Source organism: Bombina bombina, chromosome 5 (genome assembly GCF_027579735.1).
Source record: "Bombina bombina isolate aBomBom1 chromosome 5, aBomBom1.pri, whole genome shotgun sequence".
In the NCBI taxonomy this organism is placed as follows: Eukaryota; Metazoa; Chordata; class Amphibia; order Anura; family Bombinatoridae; genus Bombina; species Bombina bombina.
The window spans coordinates 883,589,774-883,608,053 of record NC_069503.1 but is presented as its reverse complement, the minus strand read 5'-3'; the positions used below and the strand labels follow the sequence as shown (position 1 = coordinate 883,608,053).

The 18,280-nt window shown below is 38.4% G+C and overlaps 1 protein-coding gene across 1 annotated transcript in view; it reads right to left on the bottom strand.

Annotated features, from left to right (window-relative positions):
* SNTG1 (syntrophin gamma 1) overlaps positions 1-18,280 on the bottom strand; it is a 710,288-nt gene that overhangs the window by 173,087 nt on the left and 518,921 nt on the right. The window contains 1 exon segment of the mRNA XM_053715033.1: positions 16,730-16,768. Coding sequence (XP_053571008.1) covers positions 16,730-16,768 — 39 coding nt within the window.

The following is an 18,280-nucleotide window of genomic DNA, read 5'->3' as shown; positions in this document are numbered from 1 at the left end:
GGAACTTTGGTAGTTTGATCTCTATTATACGAGAGATACACGTAGTGCCGGCAATCTTAACACCAGAGATACCTGACACTGATCACAGCCTTAAGGGGAATCCCCAAGTAGTATTACTTGTGAGCAGAGATAAACCTGATTCCATTCCAAGAAGCACTACTACCAGACCTAATCTTCCTTTCCCAGCCACCAATATGGAAGATACAGATGACATTTGGTGGGAAGAAACTGGAGATAGACACGCATCAGAAACGGGAGTTAGACTAGAGGAGACGGTCAGCAACTCACTCTCAAGGCTTATAACTACTACAGGATATATTAACTATTTCCTGGGCTCTGACTACCTGCATCCCCCAGCTTTCTGTAATGCCCGTCATAGATCTCTTGGAAACAAGCTCTGCAGCGTGATGGCAGTGCAGAGTGACGATGGAGAGCAGCTTGCTTGTTTACTGAATGCGGACACACAGATGGCAGTTGGTCTAGATGCGCAACCATGCAGCAACTTCAATTTTTCTACACACCTGCGCCCTGTTATCTTACCCGAAGATGTTACAATGCAACCGGGTTCACTGGTCAAAAAGGGGCCTCGGCTAGATTCTACCTTACAATCCTCCATCAAGTACCGGCCCTCAACCACTGTGCACTTGCCAACACGTGAGGCCCCAAAGCGCACGGATCACTCTGTCTCAGTGGTGGGGAATTACCAGCAGAATCCTATGTGTCCTGAGAGCGGAATCCTATGGACTAGCTACCCACATAAAAAAGGGATATTAGTGACCAGCGCCAAAAATACAATTTACCACAGACTCCAACTAGATATTAATATAGGACACCCTCTCAAACCTATAGTCAAATCAAGTAATACTAAAAAGAAACACTAGGGAGCGCTCAAAACAAGCTGAAAAAACTTGAAACAAGCTAAAGAGTAAAAGGTATACAAACTAACCTATCTATAAAAGACCCAGAGTATATCAAATTTAGGATAATAATATTAAAATATAATATCAAAATATATAGCAAATATTAAATGCCAAATAGTATATGAGTAAAAATGAATAGATAAAAATAAATAGATAAAAAAGGTGCCGGTTATAAACACATACCAATCAATATTTAAAATATAATACAAAAAATGTATTCACTTACATAAACAGTTATTAGGTCGACCTGTTAACAAACACATATACAATACACTTTAGAAGCATTAAAATAAAAAACATATAATTGAGTATTGTAAACACCCAAAGAAAAGAGTTTATGTGACAGATGAAGTCCAATACGATATATGCCTTCAGCTTGTCTGTAAATTGAACCACACCACCAGATCTGTACACAGAATTATTCCAAATGTGCAAATGAACGTAGCCGATGGTACTTCGCTCCTATGGACGAAAGGATCCTCTTAATTTGTGTCAGAACTGTGAGTCATAAAAGAAATATCCGTACTCACATGTTAAGTATCAGGAATCCAGCCTCCAGAAAGTAAGCACTGCTCCGTGCCGTGGATCACCCACCGAAGATATCGTTCAGTCTTCTGCAACTCAGGAGACAAAAGTGCTTACAAACAGTTAAAATTTAAAGGAATGTGGCTATAGAAACCCCGTGATATACTGCAGTGTGCTTTTACAGGTAATAGTTTATCTTAAAACCATAACCCAAGACCTGCTTAACGCGGTCAAATGCTGCAGTCCTCACCTTAACGGGTTATTTCGCCAGCCTTTCAAAAAACTCCAAAGTATAGGAGCTAGATAAATTGAGCAACGCGTTTCAAAACATTAAGTTTCTTTGTCAAGCTCTAAAATCAAATGTCAGACTGCATCCTTTTAAACCCTCTTCTGACAATTAGTTTAATTTGTTCACTTGCACCTGTTTCTTAAGGTGATGTTTGCAAAAAACAGTGTTCATGTTTAAAAGCATTTAAGTCACATAATTACTAAGTGTTGCAAATTATAAAAAATCTGTAACTTCTAAACAGTATAAATTTAATGCAGATTATATCCGGCACCCTTCTTTGGCAGACAAAATTTGCTAAAAACTATAGAAAATAAAACTATAAAAAAATATAATTTTTTTTTATAAATTTTAGAAAAGAGAATGCCACAATTACCTTCTGGGTATTTTATAAGGGTGAATCTAATTTTAAAAATCTTTAAAGTAGCAAGAAATATCAAATTAAAATTAAAAACATAAGAAAAAAATATAAACACTAGAATTGAACTTGAGGACTCTTTAGTACAGGGCATGGAACCAAACCACACAGCCATATTTTATATGCTAAGTAGAATGAAAAATACGGACACAGATATCAGAAAACCAGAATTAATATGATAAAAATGTTACATCCCGATTTCACACAATTACAAGATTCGAACTCAAGACCTCTGTTGTTACTAACACAGGACCTAAACCATTCAGCCAACCTACCATTAGGGTGAAACAATTTGAGATATATATAACAAAAATGCTAATTAGACTATCAGAATCTAAAAGGGGATTCGAACCAAGGACCTTTGGTTCTAAAGACAAAAACCCTAACCACTACCCTATATTACACATGGTTGGGAAATTCTAAACTTTTCGGATTTATATAATTCAACAGTTTTCTTTTTTTCTTTTTTTATATATATACAAATAAAACATTTTTACAGGAAGCATCCTAAATCAAAATCCAAATTTAAACCATAGGGAGTAAGGATTCTTAGTTCAAAAATCCATTTTGCTTCTAATTTTAGGATCTCCTTTTGTATGTTGCCACCCCTCCAATTTGGTGTTACTTTATCTATTATAGTATATGAAAGATGTCTTATGTTCCCATTATTGCATTTTTTAAAATGTTTCGGGACAGGCAATTCCCTATTCCTTTCCAAATCCATGTTCTCGATGGAATTTATATGCTCTCTTATTCTATCTTTCACAGCCCTTGTGGACTCTCCTATGTATTGAGCCCCACATGAACATTCCAAAAGGTACACAACATTAAAATCTGTACATCTATAGACATCCTTTATTTTATATTCTTTATTAGTGATATTTAAATGTTTTACATTTCTTTGAATATCTACACGCTTTACAACTTAGACAGGGAAAGAAACCTGAAATCTTATTCCCTGCTAGATCCCTATCTCTATTTTTACATGGCCTTGTGTTTTTCAAATCAGTTGGCGCTAGGCGTGTTTTTAGATTCCCACATTTCTTATATATTACCTTTGTATTATTTGGCAGAACTGGCCCTAGAGTCTCATCTGACCTCAAAATGTGCCAATGTCTTTTTAGAATCTTTTCAAGTTTCTTATTATCATCATTATATTGTGTTATAAATGGAATATTAATGGCTTCTATGTCCCCCAGATTATTTACAATTGTAGCATCATATTTTTTATTCATATTTTTATTTCTGTCTTCTTTTTTAATCAGAAGGTTAGTCCTATCTGTCATTAATGCTTCTGATCTGGATGATTCTATTAAATCTACATTGTAACCTTTTTGTAAGAATTTATTGACTAAAACCTCTGATTGGTCAATGAAATCTATATCCTTAGTACAGTTTTTTCTGATACGTAAAAATTGGCTTTTAGGAATATTAGTTTTCCATCTCTCTAAATGACAGCTCTCCGCATGTATGTAACCATTTGCATCGACAGGTTTAAAATGAGTCTTTGTCAATATTTTTCCCTCTTCTACATATATTTCTAGATCTAGAAAATTTATACTAGTATCACTAATCTCATAGGTAAATTTCAAAATCGGCTACGTTCATTTGCACATTTGGAATAATTCTGTGTACAGATCTGGTGGTGTGGTTCAACTTACAGACAAGCTGAAGGCATATATCGTATTGGACTTCATCTGTCACATAAACTCTTTTCTTTGGGTGTTTACAATACTCAATTATATGTTTTTTATTTAATGCTTCTAAAGTGTATTGTATATGTGTTTGTTAACAGGTCGACCTAATAACTGTTTATGTAAGTGAATACATTTTTTGTATTATATTTTAAATATTGATTGGTATGTGTTTATAACCGGCACCTTTTTATCTATTTATTTTTATCTATTCATTTTTACTCATATACTATTTGGCATTTAATATTTGCTATATATTTTGATATTATATTTTAATATTATTATCCTAGCTACCCACATACCTGATCTCACAAACCGTTAGGTATCGGGTGAGAAAATACAGATGTTTATGATGATCAGAACTCATTCCTATAACCAGGGAATTAATCACAATCTTTTTGTTATTTACACTCATTAAGTTTAATAGTCGTTGGTCACATCCATGTTATTTGCCTGGCCTCTCTGGGAGGCTTTTTATGATTTGTAGTTTTAAGCCACATTATGAGTCTATTGATAGCTTAATGCTGTTTGAATGGAGGGGTCCTCTATGCTGTTAATATCCCGTTTAGATTAATACCATTCTGCTATATACTCAGAAAATCCTAGCTTTGTTTAACAATTTAGCCCACCTATAAGCTCCAAATAGGGTATCCAATTTGCCTAATTCTGTAAAGCTATTCCTGCAACCAATATTGTTTTCTGATCTTTACTCCCTGTTAAGCTGCTCCAAAAAGGAAGGAGTGGGTTGACCTCCTTAGCCTGCACTGCTGAGGCCACAATCAACTGCTATTCCATCAGGCTTCTTTACATCTGGGACTATTAAAAGGTTACTAATCCAGGTTTAATTGCTTTATGCTTCATAGACTCACAGACATATTTTTTGGACTCCTTCTGATATGGTAAACTGTACTAGGCTCTAGATGTCTGATCGCATGCATATATTACTTATTGTCCAATGTAGGTCGATTGGTTTTATGCAAGCTGCTGCATATTATAGCTGTTTATCCCACTTGCTCCTTATACTCCATTTTAGGCTCCTTGCTAGACCTTCCTGTATCTGCTAAGTGACCATAATACATATTTATCATGGTGTCTAAACTAATTGCTTCACTCACTCATTAACTTACATCCAAATACTTGGAATACTCTTATCTTACCATTTGCTAGTTCTTAATACCGTCTGGAGTCCTGTTGATGTTTAATGTCATACCAATATCGCCCTGAGACTCCTCTTGCTGTGATATACTTTATTTAGCTCTAGATGACTAATTTCATACATATACTACTCATAGCTAACTAGAGGCTATTGCATTTTTATTTTCATGTACAGTTATACTAGCACCGTGTCACCCCAATTACTTTTTATATTACACTATATGCCCTATGATAGACCTTTCCTTATATGCTAGATGACCATATTATACCAAGACATACTGGTCTTCATCCCAACTGGGAGACGTCTCACTCACCCCCTCTGACAATAATGCAGCTTGAATTGAATGGTACCTTTTTTCTCTCTCTGCCCTTTAGATTAATGTCCTCATTCAATCCCTCTAACACCTTTCCCATACCGTAAGCTAGCTCATAACATGTTATGGAACGGTTAATGTAAATATATCTCTCTCAGTACATATATATAAACTAGTTTGGTCCTCTATATATGTGAGTATCTTGATATCCTCAATCTACCTTGAAATGTTATAATGGGTTTACTTTGGTTACTACCTTACCCCGTACCAGTCATTAGTATCCTATCATTATGTCATACTAGATAGTACCCCAAAAGGGATAAGATGTTACCACCAACTTGTGATTGGGTGCTTCTTTGACACCTCTTTTTACCATATCTCCGCAATCTACAAAGCTACTCTACATAAGAAAGGAAGCTAACTATTTCTTCCCACCATATGGGTTTTTTATACTGTCGCATAGCGCTAGGTATCTCCCTCACATTCGCTATAACAAAAGCACATGTGGACACATTAGAGTATCCTTATGAGTCATAGCCTACATTATTGGTGTATTCTCACAAAATGTAATAAGGCCCGAGATCTCTATGCAACTAGAATCAGTATTGACCATCACACTCCCCGCTAGATTTACATAATGCAACTAACAGGACACTCCCCCCCCACCTCAACTCTACGAATGGCTCTAGCCCGTTGTACCCCTATTTTTTTTATATTTCATGTTACAATTCAATTTGCCTTACAACTATATATTCATAAGTCAATCCTAAGTAGCTATCACCTGTTATTCTAACATTATAGTTAACCCTGGTCCAAGAGTGGCCAGGACAGCAGCTACTTCATTCTCCCATCCTAAAAGAAAAATGAGGTCTCACTCAGATTTGTCTAGCTCACTCTACCTGTTATTTCTCTTGTTAAGTGTATCCAGTCCACGGATCATCCATTACTTGTGGGATATTCTCCTTCCCAACAGGAAGTTGCAAGAGGATCACCCACAGCAGAGCTGCTATATAGCTCCTCCCCTAACTGCCATATCCAGTCATTCTCTTGCAAGTCTCAACAAAGATGGACGTAGTAAGAGGAGAGTGGTGTATTATAGTTAGTTTCTTAACTTCAATCAAAAGTTTGTTATTTTTAAATGGTACCGGAGTGTACTGTTTTATCAAAGGCAGCATTAGAAGAAGAATCTGCCTGTGATTTCTATGATCTTAGCAGAAGTAACTAAGATCCATTGCCGTTCTCACATATTCTGAGGAGTGAGGTAACTTCAGAGAGGGAATGGCGTGCAGGTTTTCCTGCAATAAGGTATGTGCAGTAAACATATTTCTAGGGATGGAACTTGCTAGAAAAATGCTGCTGATACCGGATTAATGTAAGTTAAGCCTAAATGCAGTGATTTAATAGCGACTGGTATCAGGCTTATTAACAGAGATACATACTCTTATAAAAGTGTAATATAAAACATTTGCTGGCATGTTTAATCGTTTTTATATATGCTTTGGTGATAAAACTTATTGGGGCCTAGTTTTTTCCACATGGCTGGCTTTATTTTTGCCTAGAAACAGAGGCTTTCCACTGTTATAGTATAAAAGTTACAGTTGGTGCAGTTAAAATTACAAACTGTGACATTCAGCTTCCCTCAGCAGTCCCCTGAATGCTATAGGACATCTCTGATGGGCTCAAAAGGCTTCAAAAGTAGGAGCTGTGGCAGTTGTTATGACTGTTTAAAAAACATATTTTTCATTTTGTTAATCTGTTTTTTGTATTAAGGGGTTAATAATCCATTTGCAAGTGGGTGCAATGCTCTGCTAACTTGTTACATACACTGTAAAAACTTTGTTAGTGTAACTGCCTTTTTTCACTGTTATTTCAAATTTTGCCAAAATTTGTTTCTCTTAAAGGCACAGTAACGTTTTTTATATTGCTTGTTAACTTTGTTTAAAGTGTTTTCCAAGCTTGCTAGTCTCATTGCTAGTCTGTACAAACATGTCTGACACAGAGGAAACTACTTGTTCATTATGTTTAAAAGCCATGGTGGAGCCCCATAGGAGAATGTGTACTAAATGTATTGATTTCACCTTAAACAGTAAAAATCAGTCTTTATCTATAAAAGAATTGTCACCAGAGGGGTCTGTCGAGGGGGAAGTTATGCCGACTAACTCTCCCCACGTGTCGGACCCTTCGCCTCCCGCTCGAGGGACGCACGCTAATATGGCGCCAAGTACATCAGGGATGCCCATAGCGATTACTTTGCAGGACATGGCTGCAATCATGAATAATACCCTGTCACAGGTATTAGCCAGATTGCCTGAATTGAGAGGCAAGCGCGATAGCTCTGGGGTTAGACGAGATACAGAGCGCGTAGATGCTGTAAGAGCCATGTCTGATACTGCGTCACAATATGCAGAACCTGAGGACGGAGAGCTTCAGTCTGTGGGTGACGTCTCTGAATCGGGGAGACCTGATTCAGAGATTTCTAATTTTAAATTTAAGCTTGAGAACCTCCGTGTGTTACTTGGGGAGGTATTAGCTGCTCTGAATGACTGTGACACAATTACAGTGCCAGAGAAATTGTGTAGGCTGGATAAATACTATGCAGTGCCGGTGAGTACTGATGTTTTTCCAATACCTAAAAGGCTTACAGAAATTATTAGTAAGGAGTGGGATAGACCCGGTGTGCCCTTTTCCCCACCTCCTATATTTAGAAAAATGTTTCCAATAGATGCCACTACACGGGACTTATGGCAGACAGTCCCTAAGGTGGAGGGAGCAGTTTCTACTTTAGCAAAGCGTACCACTATCCCGGTTGAGGACAGTTGTGCTTTTTCAGATCCAATGGATAAAAAATTAGAGGGTTACCTTAAGAAAATGTTTATTCAACAAAGTTTTTATTTTACAGCCCCTTGCATGCATTGCGCCTGTCACTGCTGCGGCGGCGTTCTGGTTTGAGGCCCTGGGAGAGGCCATCCATACAGCTCCATTGACTGAAATTATTGACAAGCTTAGAACACTTAAGCTAACTAACTCATTTGTTTCTGATGCCACTGTTCATTTGACTAAACTAACGGCTAAGAATTCCGGATTCGCCATCCAGGCGCGTAGGGCGCTATGGCTTAATTCCTGGTCAGCTGATGTGACTTCAAAGTCTAAATTACTTAACATTCCTTTCAAGGGGCAGACCTTATTCGGGCCTGGTTTGAAATAAATTATTGCTGACATTACTGGAGGTAAGGGTCATACCCTTCCTCAGGACAGGGCCAAATCAAGGGCCAAACAGTCTAATTTTCGTGCCTTTCGAAATTTCAAGGCAGGTGCAGGATCAGCTCCCTCTACTTCAAAACAAGAAGGAACTTTTCCTCAATCTAAGCAGGCCTGGAAACCTACCCAGTCCTGGAACAAGGGCAAGCAGGCCGAAAGCCTGCTGCTGCCTTCAAGACAGCATGAAGGAGTGGCCCCCTATCCAACAACGGATCTAGTAGGGGGCAGACTCTCTCTCTTCGCCCAGGCGTGGGCAAGAGATGTTCAGGATCCCTGGGCGTTGGAGATCATATCTCAGGGATATCTTCTGGACTTCAAAGCTTCTCCCCCACAAGGGAGATTTCACCTTTCAAGATTATCTGCAAACCAGATAAAGAAAGAGTCATTCCTAAGCTGCGTGCAAGACCTCCTTGTAATGGGAGTGATCCATCCAGTTCCGCGGACGGAACAAGGACAGGGGTTTTATTCAAATCTGTTTGTGGTTCCCAAAAAAGAGGGAACCTTCAGACCAATTTTGGATCTAAAGATCCTAAACAAATTCCTCAGAGTTCCATCATTCAAGATGGAAACTATTCGAACCATTTTACCCATGATCCAAGAGGGTCAGTACATGACCACAGTGGACTTAAAGGATGCCTACCTTCACATTCCGATCCACAAGAATCATCATCGGTTCCTGAGGTTTGCCTTTCTAGACAGGCATTACCAGTTTGTAGCTCTTCCATTCGGGTTGGCTACAGCCCCAAGAATTTTTACAAAGGTTCTGGGCTCACTTCTGGCGTTTCTAAGACCGCGAGGCATAGCGGTGGCTCCTTACCTAGACGACATCCTGATACATGTGTCAAGCTTTTAAATTGCCAAGTCTCATACAGAGATAGTTCTGGCATTTCTGAGGTCACATGGGTGGAAAGTGAACGAAGAAAAGAGTTCTCTATCTCCTCTCACAAGGGTTTCCTTCCTAGGGACTCTAATAGATTCTGTAGAAATGAAAATTTACCTGACGGAGTCATGGTTATCAAAACTTCTAAATGCTTGCCGTGTTCTTCACTCCATTCCGCGCCCCACGGTGGCTCAGTGCAATGAAGTAATCGGCTTAATGGTAGCGGCGATGGACATAGTGCTATTTGCGCGCCTGCATCTCAGACCGCTGCAATTATGCATGCTCAGTCAGTGGAATGGGGATTACACAGATTTGTCCCCTCTACTAAATCTGGATCAGGAAACCAGAGATACTCTTCTCTGGTGGTTATCTCGGGTCCATCTGTCCAAAGGTATGACCTTTCGCAGGCCAGATTGGACCATTGTAACAACAGACGCCAGCCTTCTAGGTTGGGGTGCAGTCTGGAACTCCCTGAAGGCTCAGGGTTCATGGACTCAGGAGGAGAAACTCCTCCCAATAAATATTCTGGAGTTAAGAGCAATATTCAATGCTCTTCTAGCTTGGCCTCAGTTAGCAACACTGAGGTTCATCAGATTTCAGTCGGACAACATCACGACTGTGGCTTACATCATCCATCAAGGGGGGACCAGGAGTTCCCTAGCGATGTCAGAAGTCTCCAAGATAATTCGTTGGGCAGAGACTCACTCTTGCCACCTATCAGCGATTCATATCCCAGGGGTAGAGAACTGGGAGGCGGATTTTCTAAGTCGTCAGACTTTTCATCCGGGGGAGTGGGAACTCCATCCGGAGGTGTTTGCTCAATTGGTTCTCCATTGGGGCAAACCAGAACTGGATCTCATGGCGTCTTGCCAGAACGCCAAGCTTCCTTGTTACGGATCCAGGTCCAGGGACCCAGAAGCGGCACTGATAGATGCTCTAGCAGCGCCTTGGTTCTTCAACCTGGCCTATGTGTTTCCACCGTTTCCTCTGCTCCCTCGTCTGATTGCCAAAATCAAACAGGAGAGAGCATCGGTGATATTGATAGCGCCTGCGTGGCCACGCAGGACCTGGTATGCAGACCTAGTGGACATGTCATCCTTTCCACCATGGACTCTGCCTCTGAGACAAGACCTTCTAATACAAGGTCCTTTCAGTCATCCGAATCTACTTTCTCTGAGACTGACTGCATGGATATTGAACGCTTGATCCTATCAAAGTGTGGCTTCTCCGAGTCAGTAATTGATACCTTAATACAGGCACGAGAGCCTGTCACCAGCAAAATGTACCACACGATTTGGCGTAAATATTTGTGAATCCAAGAATTACTCATGGAGTAGGGTTAGGATTCCTAGGATATTGTCCTTCCTCCAAGAGGGTTTGGACAAAGGACTATCAGCTAGTTCTTTAAAGGGACAGATTTCTGCTCTGTCTATTCTTTTACACAAGCGTCTGGCAGAAGTTCCAGACGTTCAGGCATTTTGTCAGGCTTTAGTTAGAATTAAGCCTGTGTTTAAACCTGTTGCTCCCCCATGGAGATTAAACTTGGTTCTTAAAGTTCTTCAAGGGGTTCCGTTTGAACCCCTTCATTCTATTGATATCAAACTTCTATCATGGAAAGTTCTTTTTCTGATGGCTATTTCCTCGGCTCGAAGAGTCTCGGAGTTATCTGCCTTACATTGTGATTCTCCTTATCTGATCTTTCATTCAGATAAAGTAGTTCTGCGTACAAAACCTGGGTTTTTACCTAAGGTGGTTTCAATCAAGAGATTGTTGTTCCATCATTATGCCCTAGTTTTACTTGCAGGCTACTAAAGATTTTCGCCAAACATCTCACCTGTTTGTTATTTACTCTGGACAGAGGAGAGGTCAAAAGGCCTCGGCAACCTCTCTTTCTTTTTGGCTTCGGAGTATAATCCGTTTAGCATATGAGACTGCTGGACAGCAGCCCCCTGAAAGAATTAGAGCTCATTCTACTAGAGCTGTGGCTTCCACCTGGGCCTTTAAAAATGAGGCCTCTGTTGAACAGATTTGCAAGGCTGCGACTTGGTCTTTGCTTCATACCTTTTCAAAATTTTACAAATTTGATACTTTTGCTTCTTCGGAGGCTGTTTTTGGGAGAAAGGTTCTACAGGCAGTGGTTCCTTCCGTTTAAGTTCCTGCCTTGTCCCTCCCATCATCCGTGTACTTTAGCTTTGGTATTGGTATCCCACAAGTAATGGATGATCCGTGGACTGGATACACTTAACAAGAGAAAACATAATTTATGCTTACTTGATAAATTTATTTCTCTTGTAGTGTATCCAGTCCACGGCCCGCCCTGTCCTTTTAAGGCAGGTCTAAATTTTAATTAAACTTCAGTCACCACTGCACCCTATGGTTTCTCCTTTCTCGGCTTGTTTCGGTCGAATGACTGGATATGGCAGTTAGGGGAGGAGCTATATAGCAGCTCTGCTGTGGGTGATCCTCTTGCAACTTCCTGTTGGGAAGGAGAATATCCCACAAGTAATGGATGATCCGTGGACTGGATACACTACAAGAGAAATAAATTTATCAGGTAAGCATAAATTATGTTTTTCCTGCACCTATGTTTCAGACATCTGTTATTAGCAAAAATGTTTAACCACATGCCTTTTTATACAGGTAGAGGGCTTTGTATCATCACAATCTGTATGATGCCCTATTCTTAAATGTTTCTTCATTTATTATATGAGACGAATTTGATATTTTTCTTATTATGTTGTACAATTTATAAACCTCAATAAAAAATTTAATTAAAAAAAAAAAAAAAAAAAAGCTATATAGTGGAATGTTTTTAAAGAGGGAATTTTTGGGCATTATATCTATGGGTCTTGGGGATCTTTAAGCATTTTTATTAAAAGTTAAAGGCCCATAGAGATCCCGTTCCTACAAAATGTGTGTTTTTTATTTTAATTTTTAAAATATTGTCCTATAACTTTTTACTCCCAGTGTTATTGCCTTTGAAATAGGTGATTCCAGTGTTTAAGGAAGCTGAGAGGGAATAGTTTAAATACTTACCCCCACTATCCAGCTCTTCAGAGTTTCCAAGTAGTGGCAACATCATCAGGATCTCCAGATTTCCCCAGGGCTTTTAGATCACAAGGGGAATGGGGGTAAATGCAGAGGGGTGGCTATGGAGAGCCCCGTGGAATGATGACACTCGGTTAGTTAAAGAGCAGCGGTCTTAAGTCTTTTTTTTTAGTGTTTACATTGTATTTCCCTTCCTCAAAAATATTTTCATATTTTAATACACATTTTCTTGTATTTAACATTTAAATTAATTTTTTTTTCTTTCTATTTAAAATGTGTGCTTCACAAACAATAGCTAATGAGCTACAAATTCAGTTGCCTTTTCTTCAACTTTATTTTAGATGCATTCCTGCACTTACTCACCACCACCTAATTATACACTTTACTCATACATACATTCATATAGTCACCTCTGCTTTACATGATTTCCAGTCCACTCTAATTACTGTGCAAACACAAGACTACTATAATAATGCTAATCATTTATTTATATAAAAAAAATTTCCTAAAGGGATTCAAAGTATTTTACATCACATGCAGGAAAGAAAGGTTATAGAAAAGCAAAGAGTAATCATAAAAACATAATAAAACTAAAATATAAAAAAGGAAGGTGTTGTACATGAACAAATATATGTTTTATTGCATTTTAATATATCCAATGAGTGGGAATTTTTGAGTGCATAATTTAGAAAAGTCCAGCATTTTTATGCTGCATAAATAAAAGTTCATACCTCAGATGGAGAATTTGGCGACTGTTAACAAAATTCCAACTGCAGAATTTAGTGGGCATTTGGGAAGATTAGGATTAATGATGAATTTGGAAGGTTTGTTTAACCCCTTAATGACCACAGCACTTTTCCATTTTCTGTCCGTTTGGGACCAAGGCTATTTCTACATTTCTGCGGTGTTTGTGTTTAGCTGTAATTTTCCTCTTACTCATTTACTGTACCCACACATATTATACACCGTTTTTCTCGCCATTAAATGGACTTTCTAAAGATACCATTATTTTCATCATATCTTATAATTTACTATAAAAAAAAAATATAAAATATGAGGAAAAATTTGAAAAAAACACACTTTTTCTAACTTTGACCCCCAAAATCTGTTACACATCTACAACCACCAAAAAACACCCATGCTAAATAGTTTCTAAATTTTGTCCTGAGTTTAGAAATACCCAATGTTTACATGTTCTTTGCTTTTTTTGTAAGTTATAGGGCCATAAATACAAGTAGCACTTTGCTATTTCCAAACCATTATTTTTCAAAATTAGCGCTAGTTACATTAGAACACTGATATCTTTCAGGAATCTCTGAATATCCATTGACATGTATATATTTTTTTTTAGTAGACATCCCAAAGTATTCATCTAGGCCCATTTTGGTATATTTCATGCCACCATTTCACCGCCAAATGCGATTAAGTACAAAAAATCATTCACTTTTTTACTAATTTTTTCACAAACTTTTGGTTTCTCACTGAAATTATTTACAAACAGCTTGTGCAATTATGGCTTAATTGGTTGTAAATTCTTCTCTGGGATCCCCTTTGTTCAGAAATAGCAGACATATATGGCTTTGGCGTTGCTTTTTAGTAATTAGAAGGCTGCTAAATGCCACTGCGCACTACACGTGTATTATGCCCAGCAGTGAAGGGGTTAATTATGGAGCATGTAGGGAGCTTTTAGGTATAATTTTAGCTTTAGTGTAGTGTAGTAGACAACCCCAAGTATTGATCTAGGCCAATTTTGGTATATTTCATGCCACCATTTCACCGCCAAATGCGATCAAATGAAAAAAAAAAACGTTAAATTTTTCACAATTTTAGGTCTCTCACTGAAATCATTTACAAACAGCTTGTACAATTATGGCACAAATGGTTGTAAATGCTTCTCTGGGATCCCCTTTGTTCAGAAATAGCAGACATATATGGCTTTGGCGTTGCTTTTTGGTAATTAGAAGGCCGCCAAATGCAGCTGCATTTCACACGTGTATTATGGCTAGCAGTGAAGGGGTTAATTATGTAGCTTGTAGGGAGCTTGCAAGGTTAATTTTAGCTTTAGTGTAGAGCTCAGCCTCCCACCTGAAACATGAGACCCCCTGATCCCTCCCAAACAGCTCACTTCCCTCCCCCACCCCACAATTGTCCCCGCCATCTTAAGTACTGGCAGAAACTCTGCCAGTACTAAAATAAAAGCTATATTTGGGCTTTTTTTGTGTGTTTTTTTAGCATATTTACATATGCTGCTGTGTAGGATCCCCCCTTAGCCCCCAACCTCACTGATCCCCCACTAAACAGCTCTCTAACCCTCCCCCTCTGCCTTAATGGGCGCCATCTTGGGTACTGGCAGCTGTCTGCCAGTACCCAGTTTAGTAAAAAATTTGCCTTTTTTTAAAAAAAAATCCCTTTTCTGTAGTGTAGCTTCCCCGATCCCCAAGACCAACCCCCCACCCCTTCCAGATCCCTTAGCTGTTACTTTAAAATTTTCAAAACTTTTTTTTTTGTTAGTTTTTCTGCAGTGTAGCGGTTCCCTCCCGCTCCCGCCCCGTGCACGCATACGCCCGCCGCCCCCCGTGCACGTGCGCGCTCCCGACTGACCCGCCCCCGATCCCGCCCCCCTTCCCTCTACTCGGCACATCGATGGCCGCCCACCCGCCTCCCAGGCTTGCTCCCACCCACCAACGATACCGGCCACCGATGTCCGGTGCAGAGAGGGCCACAGAGTGGCTCTCTCTGCATCGGATGGCCATGGGGGGTTATTGCAGGATGCCTCCATATCGAGGCATCACTGCAATAACCGGAAAGCAGCTGGAAGCGAGCAGGATTGCTTCCAGCTGCTTTCCAGACCAAGGACGTACGCCACACGTCCTCGGTCATTAACTGTCTTTTTTTTGAGGACGTGTGGCGTACGTCCTTGGTCATTAAGGGGTTAAAATTTGGTTAAAATATCAGAGATATGCAAATCAGCTCTCTACTGTGCAGTGCTGTGTAGAGGTAATTTCAATAGTCTAGTCATGAGAAAGCAAAAGTATGTATGACATAGGAATTAGTGCTCATATTGCTCATAAGTCGGTGGAGGGTATTAATCAAAGGTCTGGTGGACCTGATCCGGACCTCGCTGAATGCTGGTGCAAAGCCGCTCCTTGCAGATTTGCGGCCAATCAGCTGCCAGCAGGGAGGTGTCAATCAACCTGATCGTACTCGATCGGGTTGAATTGCGGCGATGTCTGTTCGCCTGCTGAGAGCAGTTGGACAGGGTTATGGAGCAGCGGTCTTTAGACAGAAACACGGTCCCTCAAGCTCTATCCGGAGCTTGTTAAATGGGCCCCGGTGAGTTAAGTATTGCACAGCAATACAAACTAACACTGAAATTCTTTGAGCTTTTGAAGAGCGGAAGTAAACTATAATCAATTTATAGTTTTCATAACAAAAACATGAAAACATTGTATAGAAATAAAATATTTAAATTATAATGAAAACTTTTACATATAAAACAAAGGTTTATTATTGACTAAAAGGTTTTATAATGGAATTAAAAACATGATATATGACAAGGTACTGGACGGGGAAGTTCTCAAAGGTTTATATGATTGTGTGTGTATTTGTATGTGTTTATGTATATATAGGAGTTAAGGTCAGAATTCCTTGTCTTCTAAATACTTGAATGAGATTGACATTTACATAAATATGGTTAAACTATTTGCTATACTTGAAAGTAACATTTTCATAAAACTTGACCTGAATAAACTAAGAAAAATATTAAGGTTTAAAAGGACACTGAACCCAAATATTTTTTTTGTGTGTGATTCAGATAGAGCATGCAATTTTAAGCAACTTTCTAATTTACTCCTATTATCAAATTTTCTTCAATCTCTTGGTATCTTTATTTGAAAAGCAAGAATGTAAGTTTAGATGCCGGCCCATTTTTGGTGAACAACCTGGGTTGTTCTTGCTGATTGGTGGATACATTCACCCACAAATAAACTAGTGCTGTCCAGGCTCTGAACCAAAAATTGTCTGGCTCCTTAGCTTAGATGCCTTTTTTCAAATAAAGATAGCAAGAGAATGAAGAAAATTTGATAATAGGAGTAAATTGGAAAGATGCTTAAAATTGCATGCTCTATCTGAATCACAAAAAAAAATGGGTTCAGTTTTACTTTGTGTATATACATTTTCTGACACAAGTTAAATTGTATACATTTGTATTCATTCATTAACTTTTACATACCTGTTGATTAACTGGAAAATTTCTGTTGATTTTTTTAATCTGTGAAAATAAATAAGATTTATTCAGTTTGGTATAATATCACCAGTTAAATTAATATAATGATCTAACTATCTGTAAAAACAAAACAAAAAAAACAAACAAAAATCTTTTGTCTACAGTCATCCAAAGTTTATTTAAGCCAGGAAACACACATTAGTCCTTCGCCTCACCCTATGCTTTGTTCATATTCTATTGCATGAGTTAATACATTACATCATTTCATGACATCTAAACATTGACATTACTTTAATAAAGACCTTAAAATCTTTGAATCACATTATCTCTTAGAGTACATAAGTAACAGGAGCAGTGTAGAGTGAGTGCACCTTTAGTGATATTTTGAAATTGCTGAAACCCTAAAAAATACAGTTGTTCTTTCAAACAACTGTCTATGAATTGAGAAAAAAAATTGTCAAATAAGGGGAGCTATAATGTGATATCAATTTTATTACAAGACCAGAGACTCATATTTTGCATTCTCTTTCTTTACTACTAAAATGCAGTTATTCAAAGTATAGATAAAAATACAACAAACTGTCAAATTTAAAAAGTAGACAGTAAAAACAAATAATACATCAGTGACCAATCAGAATAGAGAACTGATTAAACTAAAACCACATAACCAATCAAATTGATAATAAGTCCTATAAACTGTCCAAAATACAGCAATACATCCTCTTTCTTTTACTGCTTCAGAAAGCAACCAGCAATTTCATTCACAAAGATCATATCAAAATCCAATTTCCTCAAATTTCTTCCCATCCAGAGGAAGATTTTGGAATCCTAGACTCCAGCGCTCGAGGCAAAGATCTCGCCCATCTCAAGGTAAATTTTTATTTCCTTCCTTCTCTAAATTCATTCCAAAACTTAGTAGGAGGCAGATTGTCTCTTTTTGCTCAAAATTGGAATTTAATAACTTCAGATCAATGGGTTCTTCAGACGGTTTCAGGTCTTTTTATAGATTTTATTTCTCCTCCAGTTCAAAAATCTCTTCCATTTCCAATAAAATTTTCTGTTACAGACAAAATTTTGGTTCAAAACGAAATTTTAAATCTGATAGAAAAACAAGCAATAGAACCAGCTTCAGATCCTCAAAATTGTTTCTTCAGCAATCTTTTTCTAGTAAAAAAGAAAAATGGTGAATTTTGCCCTGTTATAAATTTAAGAACTCTGAATGCCTTCGTGGTTTATCAACATTTCAAAATGGAAGGTATTCATCTTCTCAGAGATTGTCTTCTAGACAACGATTTTTTAGTCAGATTAGATCTGAAAGATGCCTATCTCACGATTCCAGTAGCTTTAGATCACAGGAAATTTCTTACTTTCAAGTGGGAAGGGAAAATCTGGAGTTTCACTTGCATGCCTTTCGGATTATCTTCGGCCCCTTGGATTTTCACCAAATTGATGAAACCTATAATTACTTGGCTTCGTCTTCATGGTGTTCGCCTTATCATCTATCTAGACGATATTTTGATTATGAATCAAAATTCAGTTGTTTTGACTTCACAACTC